This window comes from Scatophagus argus, chromosome 22 (genome assembly GCF_020382885.2).
Source record: "Scatophagus argus isolate fScaArg1 chromosome 22, fScaArg1.pri, whole genome shotgun sequence".
NCBI classification, from domain to species: domain Eukaryota; kingdom Metazoa; phylum Chordata; class Actinopteri; family Scatophagidae; genus Scatophagus; species Scatophagus argus.
Window position 1 is genome coordinate 9,170,174 of NC_058514.1, and position 10,669 is coordinate 9,180,842.

General features: G+C 41.2%; 1 protein-coding gene across 1 annotated transcript; it reads right to left on the reverse strand.

Annotated features, from left to right (window-relative positions):
- Nucleotides 1-2,434: 2,434 nt before the first annotated feature.
- Nucleotides 2,435-9,741, reverse strand: sypl1 (synaptophysin-like 1). The gene is made up of 6 exons (XM_046379451.1): nt 9,423-9,741; nt 9,188-9,298; nt 4,876-4,994; nt 4,537-4,741; nt 4,198-4,389; nt 2,435-3,793 (listed from the first exon to the last, which is right to left on the reverse strand). The coding sequence occupies exons 2-6, from the start codon at nt 9,257-9,259 to the stop codon at nt 3,662-3,664; spliced, it is 720 nt and encodes a 239-aa protein (XP_046235407.1). The 5' UTR covers nt 9,260-9,298; nt 9,423-9,741; the 3' UTR covers nt 2,435-3,661.
- Nucleotides 9,742-10,669: the final 928 nt, after the last annotated feature.

Here is a 10,669-nt window from a genome sequence, read left to right on the forward strand (position 1 = left end):
CACATATTTATCACCCTGATGTTATATCGCATTAGCAAACAGTGGAGTTATTTTTGTGTAAAAAGAACAGGTTAATCTAACGGCAGAAAGAGAAAAAAAATAATATATAATACAGCTACGTCAGTTATTTACTGGCTGTCGTAGGCCTAAATACAAATAGGAGGTTAATTAGTCGGCTACTATTGAGGATAATGGCTCAATAGGGACGTCAATGCAGCAATTCTTTACCAGACATTTAAAAGAGTTTCATAATGATAACGACCTTAATCTATCCAACCAGTGCAAGCAGTTCTCGATACATTTGTAAATATTGAACCTTGGTCATCATCTCACTGTCTGAAGTTGACAATATCTGTCCTAATAGGCTTAATTGGGCTGCCCTTACTACTAGTGACATTGTGTTTTAGGCACAAATACTGAATATACAAGAGATCTATATATACTGAAAAATGGTGGCAATTGAGCACTAAATATCAAAATTATTGTAGAATATTAGTCCTGGCAATTAGTCCTGGCAAGAATGAACACTGCTAGGCTCCTTTTTGCTCTAGGCTGAGCTCGTAAATGTTAGGCCCTTGTTTGAACCTAAAAATGTGCCAAAGATAGGCCCAGATGAAAATCTTCTCTCTGCTTCATTACAAGAAATAAGAGTAGCCTACTGTGAGGGCCTGCCAGGAAGTTTGTCGAGTAATGGGTGTAATGGATTTTGGACAGAAGACGTGAGAACTATAAAATAACATTAAAACTCTCCTCACTATTTGACATTTTGGTGTTAGTAGCTCAGACTTTATTATAAGGCTACAGCTGCAGTGTTACCACATGACATGGTCAGTACTTCCCAAAGCAGGGACTGGGAACATCCAAGGGGTTTTCAGAAAGGCACACGGGTTCTTTTAAATTTTAAACAGTCCAGGGGAAGTTTTGTCTACATCATGCATTTCAAAGAATTTAATGGAGGACATCAATGATAAGATGTGCCTCAAAAAACGTTCCCGGATGTTTAGCCTCTGTAAGTGGCTCAGTAGGTCAAGCTCACGGCACTACACTGACCTCTTGTGGCTGAAAACCGAACTTGCAGTTCCAGTGCAAAGTCAGGTCAGTCTCCTTTTTAAGTAACTTGATGTACTATGGAACTCAGTATACAAAAATAATAATAATGATAATAACAATAATAATAATAATAATGATGATGATAAAAACCCTCCTAACTTGACTCTATGTGAGTTGGATAACACACTCTATCACACACAAAGCATACACTTTGTGTTAAAAAACCTGAACAGAACTAACAAATCCAGTGGTCACGCTCCTGGGATCCCATGACACAACATAAAGATGACCGATTCAAATGAATCGTAGAGTGAGAAAACCAGAGAAGGGTGGAGGAGAAACAGAGGAAATGACTCTGAGTACTGGAATACACAGTCCAAATGATAATCTGTGGTTGTATAATATTTATTATATCTACTGCCTTGATTAAATCCAATCCTTACTGTCTTTCTCCCACACACAAGTGCACTTTTCTGTTCCTTATCCTGTTTTTCTCTTTGCAAAACACAACTCAGCTACAATGTTGTGGTTGTTTCCACACACATTGATCAGTGAGGTCACAGGACAAACCAGGAAATACAACGTACCATTTTATGATTCTTTGAGGGTTTTTGGGTGACGGATGTTTCAACATTTTTTTGAATGAGTTCAGTTTCTTTTTTTGCTGTAACTCTGAATCCAAACAAAGTCATAATTCTGTTTGAATTTTCAGATGTTCAAACCTGCACCACCTCGACTGCACTCACAGCCACACAGAAATACAACCACACGGAACTTTGCAGATAGTCAGAAAGTCACTGAAAAGATTAATGAAAAGAAAATCATTCATTTTTTATTGAAAAACAAATGTACATTGAAACTGTGCATGTCACAGGGTGTATGTATGTCCCTCTTGATTAAGAGAGCTCGACAGGTTAAATGCATAAGAATCATTGACAAAGCTATAGCTAGTCGGGTGATGATTACAAGAGTGCGGAGGCGTAACCAGTACACCAAACACATTTGTTGTTTCAGGTTGTTTCAGTTTACATCATCCCACTTACATCTTCACGATATGAAAAGGCAATAGATAAACAGGAAGTCGGACAGTCTTTCAAATAATCGTCAACATATGCTTCTTAAGTGAAAAATAAGACAAAAAACATGCACAGTTTGGTGTCTCATGAAGGATTAAAAAAAAATAGACAATAAAAGACGAAGATGCTTGTTTGAACAACAAAATAACTGATATAGCATCAAGTGGAGATACACAATAAGCTTGAACAGAGAAGAAAAAATAGCACTTTGGCAGAGCTGTTTTTGTTTTACAGTGATGCAAAAAGTGATGAAAGAAACTTAAAGTTAAGTATTACATACATTCATAATAACAACAGACTTTTTTAAAAAAAAAAAAATTACACAGTCATGGAAGGATTTCAGCTGGTACCTTAATAGAGACGATATCAATCAAAGCCTTCGTACACAGACAAACAGAGAAAGACTTCAAACTTTGGCTATGCAACCAGGTCTTCCTGAACAAATTAAGTAGCCAACTGTCAGTCAAGTATTCTTTTGGGATCTACACTCACAGTGCTTCAAAGGACAGCATATTAAGCACCATACGTAACGAAAACACCACAGACTGAATGTACATAGTCCATGTTAGTTCTGGTAATTAATAATTATAATTTAGTTTTGTCTTGACATGGCAATACCCACGAGCTACCACTAGAGGGCAAACGGGCCAACTGTGAGATAGCCAATGAACAGGAGAATGAATGAAAAAATAGTTGCATGAGGTGTTCTGAGTGTAAAATTACGCAAATATGAACATATCTATTTGATGAGCAATGCAAAATTTATTCCGTGTATTACAAGTCAATAAATCACAGTAAATGCGAACTCTGAGATTTTGTAAAATGGTATAGACTAACTCTAACCCTTCATCACATTATACCTATTGCTGCCGCTGTTAAAAAAATAACATAAATCTTGTGGTTGGTTTTATGTCACTGACAAAGAGATGCATTCAAAGTACCTTACATTCACCAGCATACAATTAAGCAGAAAAAAGAAGACATGTTTTAAGGGAGCTGACATACTACTTGCATTGGTCTCGCCGTAGTATATGAAACAGGTAAAAATAATAATAATAACAATAATAAAAACAGAACAAAACAAAGGCTAATCTACAAATGAAACTCTCTCCTCACCCTCACCTCCTACTGTTGCAATGTTTCTTGGACCTTCAGACAAAATCTTTCCTGAATTCCTGTTAGATCTGTTCTCGGTTCAAGCATGAATGTGCGAGGCATGATACCACATTAATTCATTTTGGGTTAAAGAAGTGCCAGTTTGGCTCTGTGTACGACCTACGCAGCTGCTGCTGCATTCATAAGGTCCAAATCTGATTTACTCCATCAGTTTTTTAAATTGACTATCTGTCATTTAATCCTACATTTTGTCTGTCCTCATAATCTTCACAGAACATTATTTAATGTGTGCATGTGGTCATACAGTGAGCATATGTGCTAAAATTGTGCCTTCTATGTGTGGTGTGTACATGTGAATTTCTGTGTTTCCGAGTGTGACTGTGTGTTTGTGTTTAGATCAGTTTCTATCGTACTGAACGTTAGATGGGTGCAGGGACCTGTTGCCTTCCAGGCCCGGGTTGAGAGGAAAATTTCTGGGAGTGCCAGCGCGTCTCCTTGTACACAAACCAGGCATTGCCCGCCCACACAAACATGTTGAGGTAGCCAAACACCTGGGGGGGAATCCGGACAGGAAGAAAACAGATTAATAATACTAAAACACAAGGGAGGACTGTCTTATAAAGGGACAGTTAGAAGACTTAAACTGTGGTCAACTCTGTGTTCATTCCAATAAATTTGATTTGGACTTGTGACAGAAATTATTGAGAAGGCCACATTGTCTGAGGAAAATGAAAGTGCCACTCCTCAGAGTCTCATGACTGTGAGTCTTCTAGCTCAGATATTTAAAACAATAAAAACTAGAGGGCAACAAAGACCTTAAGGAGCATTGTCACTAAAATCAAAATGTTTAATTTATCACTTTCATGCAAATGAATGACAGCTGAAGTCAACACTGGCTGAGACTGGTGTCACCAAAACCTTCTCATTTGCAAAACCACTCTGTATTCCTTCTCACCACAGAGATGTTGAGGCTCCGCATGTTGGCGAACTCTGTGACCTCACAGGTGATGTTGCTCCCCTTGCAAAGTGCCAGCGTGGCGCTGATGCCTTCAGTGTCTGTGGCATCCTTCACATTCTGCAGGCCCTTTGCCCAGGCGGATGAACACACCAGCCACAGGAAGACCAGGATTGCTGTGACCACAAAGTCCTGGAAATAAGCATGGACACATTAGCTCTAGACACACACTACAAGCCTTTTGTCGTGACTCTCAAATCCTTGAGTGAAATTTCATCATTTCCATGGCTTAATTTTAGTTTGTCTATCTGAAAGTTGACCAGCAAGATTAATACTCACAAAAATGGGTCCAAAGTCTGAGTCCTTGTAGACGTGCATGTAGCCTAAATACACCAACAGAGCCACCATGCAGTACAGAAAGCAGACGATTGCGATGCCCACGAAGAACTCCGCCGAGGAGGCTGAGTCTCCCACCATGTGTGTCGTCGTGACAGAGTGGTTACAGATAGTGGTGTTTCCCTCAACAAGCGGGACCTGGCTTAACCTGGCCGCAAAAACAAGATGGACGGCCTAAATTTGTTATCATGTGTGCTGTTGGTCCTTTTGAACCTGGTTTTGTAACAGACGGTAAGGCACATTTAGAACCTGAAAATCACTAACACGTGTTGCGACTCTCACCTAAATGGGTAGTGAAAGTTGGCGTTGAGAGTCTCATTCCTGCCATCGCCACAGAAGATAGATATGATGTTCCTCCCCGAAAATCCACCACAGCTTCCAAAAGCAAATATGGCTGTGAGCTGTTTGGACAGAGAAGAAGAGAAAAGGGGGGGGGGGGGGCGGTTTATGGTGGAGAGTGGCATGATGAAAAGCCTGTTCGGGTTTGGGGAAATAATATCAAACTCAAGAAATTTAAGATACTGGTGATTAGTGTCAGAGGAGGGGATCATATTCAGCTTGAAAACACAGCATAATGTCGCCAAAACTTTACACCCCAGAAGAAAGCTGGCAGCCTTAAAACCTAAAGTCAGCAGGAAAGAGCCAGAGGGACCAACAGATGGCCTGCATTTTTTCTCTTGCAAACAGCTGAAAATAAAACCCACTACTCAACAGTTTTTACAAGATCGGTTTTCTTGAGCCCTCTGCTTGTTCAGTGAGTTTCGATTAAGGAAAATGGCTGTGGCAATAAAAAAAACAAAAACATCTTGATTTGTACCTTTTTCCGTACCTTTCTACCGTTTGTCTCTGCAGCTATCAAGTGACACAATCATACGGTGAGCAACGTTTCCTAACATGTTTGATCTGTGAGGTGATTCAAGACCCTCCGCTCACAGCGCTGCCGTCTTACAAAATACAATAAAATGTGGCTTACATGGCTACACTAATGCCGCTATTCAGCTCTTAAATTCTTTCTTGCAGAGGCAGAAAGCATCTGACTCAGCGTGTAGGCCATGTGACACTAATACTCTCCTTAAAACCAACACGTACTAAATTCTTCTAGTTCGGGTGGCTAAGCTTTAACCCTCAAGCTGCAGTAAGCTAAACGATATTCACGGGTGCTGAGCTCATTCAGACTCTCACTGATATCAGTTTACTCTTACCTCATGGGTAATGATGATATAGCATGAAAATATGCACTATAAAACACAACATACTGCAGAGGAAGATTTTCTTCCCCAGAAGTGTTGTTTCACACACTGCCGACATGCGTAACTCTGTATCTTTGCACATAATCACACATCCTGACTCAACCTTCACACTACAACAGACAGCTGTGCTAAAGTACAATAAAGAGAGCAACCGTGCAGAGCCTCAGCATACGTTTTAAAAGCCTTTTAAGCTGGGAGAAACCGGCTCAGCTGCTGTATGTCTTACGGTAAGTGAAATACCCGAAACAAACCGAAGGAAGTTACAGAGAGTAAATCTAACACGCACTTTTAGCTCTGTTTTGACTCCTGATGGAAATTTCAGGTTTGTTGCTAAAACTCTACAAAGAGCTGAGAAGAACTGCAGAGGGATAGAACTCCAACCCTCCTCACATGGTCACCTGATCTACCTTTGAAGCTTTAAGGCTAAGACGATCTTTGTCCGCTATGTGCTGTTACTCTGCAGGTCGAACTGTGGCCAAGAGCACATCGGGAGCACCTTCAGCAACAGAAAATCCTCAAAATGATGCTATAATAAAAAAAGAGCGTTGATTATGATGAACTTTTAAGGCATTTCTGTTGTAGCACACAGCACGCAGTGGAAGTGAATTAACTCGCATCACAACATACTGACTTGCGCCACAGGACACACTGAACAAAACATTTAAAAAGAAACACTTCTGGCCTCTTCTGCTTCATCAGCACACACTCACACCCTCGAAAAACGCATACGACAGGCCACCTCAACTTTTAACCTTGAGCGTTGCACCGCAAGACTCACACTCACACAGTCTTGTGCATCCACACGCACACACACCTCGAGGCCTCTCTCCAGATGTTTCTCCAGATGTCACTGGCTGCCACTTCCTGTTTTTCTGGCTACACACCATAGTAAGCTACTTCTCTCACATTTTTGTTTCACCAACTCTGCCACTCTCCCACTACGAGGTCATGAAGTCTTAGCATGAACTGTTAACAGCCAGCATGGACCAGACACACACACACACACACACACACACACACACGCACATCGACAATCAAATTCTGCTGTTTATGTTCACATTTCTAAACAGAGTGTAAAGAAAAGACTGCACAAACACTGTCAGTTGGGTATTCATATCATGTTTCCAGTAAGGCCAGTTAGTCCCAATTAAGGTTACAGGTTGTACCATCTCCAAACATGGCAACCGCCAGAAACTGTGTACATATAGAAGTACCTTGTCAGACCTTCTAGACATCTTTATACCAATTTATGGACTGTCCAGAGACAAACAAAAACAAAGCTGTGAAACAGCATCAGCAGTTTGCATACGGAAACTCACATGGATTAGAATTTAAGTTTCAGGTTCCTGCACGTGATACAAACAAAGACAGGAGAAAGATTGCTTCTCATAGGACCGACCTGTCATCTGATGAATATCTTCATCACCCTTGGATCAGCAGCGTTCCCTTCAGTTCTTACACAGTGCATTAAGCCCAGGTCATTCTGACCAAGAACCCCAGAGCTGGCGGAGCGTGTGCCCATTTTGACACTGGGGTTTCTTCAGAAACTACAATCTGGCTCTTCCTCTCTCTTTTTTTGTTTTTTTGTGGCAGAGAGACCTGGCATTGCCACAAGTCCAAAGAGAGAGAGAGAGCTTGCATTTGTTACTCCAAACCCTCCTTCCTGTTTACTACTGTGTGGGAGATAATATCTGGGAAGATATGAGTGTTTAGGCCAAAACTCTCATGTGCCACGCAAACCGCTTTTTCATTTAGCCCACTCAGAGGTTTACAGGGGGAATGGGTGTTGGACAAAATGTTGAATTTCAAGCAAGAAAACCTGCTTGATACCATCCAGTTTCATCGACAGGGGTACCGTAGTGATGAACGCTCTACTAGAACTCCATCAACATGCTGTTTCCACTCAGCTGCTATGTTAAATTTCAAAAATCCACAGGCTGAACAGACACTCACTTCTGCTGTCTCACCGTAAGATATACATCATTCTACACGCATTGTCTTAACAGTCATTTATTAGCGAAAGTTTTGCTATGAAAGCATCCACCAGCTTCACGTTTAATACGTCCCTGAGCAAAGGAGATGTGGTTCTGCTGACGACAATTAAAGATGCTTTGTGTTACAAAAAAGCGAGAGAAAAAGCATCAAGCGGGGCTTCAACTAACATCTACTTTCATTAATGTTTGCTCAGTTTATTTGTCTGGTCTCTAGAGCATCAAAATTGTTATTATAAAACACTCATTACATCTTCAAATACCTTGTTTTGTCTAAAACCCAAAGATGTTCATTTTGCTGTCACAGCGCATCAAAAAGGTCAAAGGTAAACTTGACTGTGACAACAAATTATTTTCTGGCCATTGTTCAACACCACAACTCTGGAACGGAGGGGCAGAAGGTGACCACATTTCACATTTTCTATGAATACTTTTGATATAAATAATTAAACCAGTAAAGTACTGGGTGGACAGGAACCCACTTGTATTCTCACACAGGACAATCTCAACATAAAATGAGTGAATACGAACATAGTTTATCATTCAGATTTTTGTGAATAACAAAACATGTTGAATAAGGGTTACATAAGGCCAACACAATGAAACACACACACAGCCTGGTCCTGAGTCAGATGACTGTGTTACTGCTGCTCTATAGCTCTGTATGTGTGTGTTTGTTTTAAGAAAACAGAACAGCTGAGAGCAACTGTGGCTGGGCGGCATTAGCCCACACTGGATTCCTCTGACCCACTTATGTAGAGTAGAAATGATTACCGGACTTTCTGCAGGAAACTCTGGCATGTTCTCTCCTGACACACAACCTCTATACTCAAGTGTTATGAGAGTAGCCAGAGTGACTCAACCTCCAGCACAGTTATTTGGAAGTAAATTATTGGTAAGAGATGCATTAATCTATAACTGTGTCATCTGAAGGGCAGGCCCATGCAACCAGCGGACAGCTCCAAAGGTACCAGAAGTAACCGAGCTGGAGGTTAAACTCACTTTAAATCTGGGAATCTTGGAGATATGAATTTATGGTGAAACAGTAAAGTACATGACTGCATATATTTGATTGAAACAAAGTACTTCAAATCTGCAGATGAAAGAAAGGTGGGAAAAAAAGCTGATGCATGCTTTAAAAAAAAATGTGTGGCAAAAGTTTTGTTCAGGTTGAAACCTTTTTTGTTGAAACAACTTCCCCTTCAAACTGATGACTTTAGGGATTTTTCTCAGGAGTGAAAATCAGCCGAAAAAGGGAAAACCCAAGGAGCAAGACAAGGACCGGACCTCCCTGTCCTCTGGGTATGACACACACACAGAGACACACACACACATATGCACACACGAACTCACCCACTCCACCAGTTTGACGAAGCCCAGAGGCTCCTTCAGCGGTGACAAATTCAGCCGAAATCCGGTCATCATGATTGTGCTTCTGATCCAAAATCCTTTACCCAGTTGTTCCTAAAGTGAGGATGTTGGTCCAGCAGGCAGGAAAAAGGGGAGTTGTTTGACAGAGTGACGTGGTTTTACAGCCAACGCTGCAAAAAATGACCAACCCGAGTTAATTAAAGTGAACTTTACGAACCAAATCTGCTCTAAAGCGACTGAATCTACGTCCTGCCACGGCGGTCGGATCGCTCTTCTTACAAATAATACAGTTTTACGCGTTTCGCTGGCGTTCAGAAGCAACTGTCAACTGAAAAATCACTTGATAAGGTGGACATTTTTTGCAGTGTATATTGAAAAAAAAAAACGGGTTTCTAGCGCTCCGCTTGGTGAGGCGCAAAATGCGCAGGCGATGTAGCGGATGAGGAGCGTGAAGTGTGCCAAATTACGCGTCGCCTTTGATGGGAAAGCGTCATGTGCGTTCAGTTACAGGAAGAGGATGCAAATTACCAAAGAACAAAACAAAAAAAAAACTGTTCCACACTGTTGCAAGACAGCTTTGTTTTTTTCTCCACTGTGCTGGGGAAAAATAACTCCAACTATCAAACGACCATACGATAAAATGCCGCAAAGACAACTTCAATGCATGGAGCTACAACAGAAAGAAAAACAATAAATCCACGCGCAGAAACACCACGAAGACCCGCACACGAAAGTTTCAAGAAGCATCAGAAGCGTCCAGCTGAGTTTCCATTGGATCCATCCGCTGCAGAGCGCGGGTCGCCTCCTCCTTGCTGAGCTTGCAGTTACTGTGACACTCCTCTTTGGTGCTGACTGGGGTCATGTGACCACAGACCAGAACTCACAGAAAATACAGTCAGCTGAGTTAAAATGTGGGTCATTTCATGGGACACAATGTCTAATGTCAAGTTATCTGCACAACTGGTGCGCTCTGGTGGACAGCCTGTAAATGTGTGTGTGTGTGTGTGTGTGTGTGTTGGGGGGGTATCAGATCAGCTTCTTAACATCTGTGGCGTTTCTGTACTGACACATCTTCTTAACTCTTTCTAACTGACCAAACTGTACACTGAGACAGTTACATCAGCAGTCAACTATACTGTTTATCTGCCAAGTCAAGCTCCAAAAAAAAAAGAGAGAACAACTCAACCTGTAAATACAGCTGAGCAATGTCTTCCTCAGTCTAAAAAAAAAATTACTGATGGCGTCATCAGGGTTATCTGGACTTCAGAATTTTAACAGCGTGTTTGCAGTAGTTTTAAAGATGTTTATCAGTCAAAGAGGGTAAAATAATAAGTGTTTCTGGAGCCTGTTGTCAGTTTTTAAATAAAAGCAAGTTTACAGAAGCGCAATAGTAGACTGAAAAAGTGTCCCCATGGGTCGTGACTGCTGAAGTCTGGCTGTCCATATGTGGTATTCGATAATTAG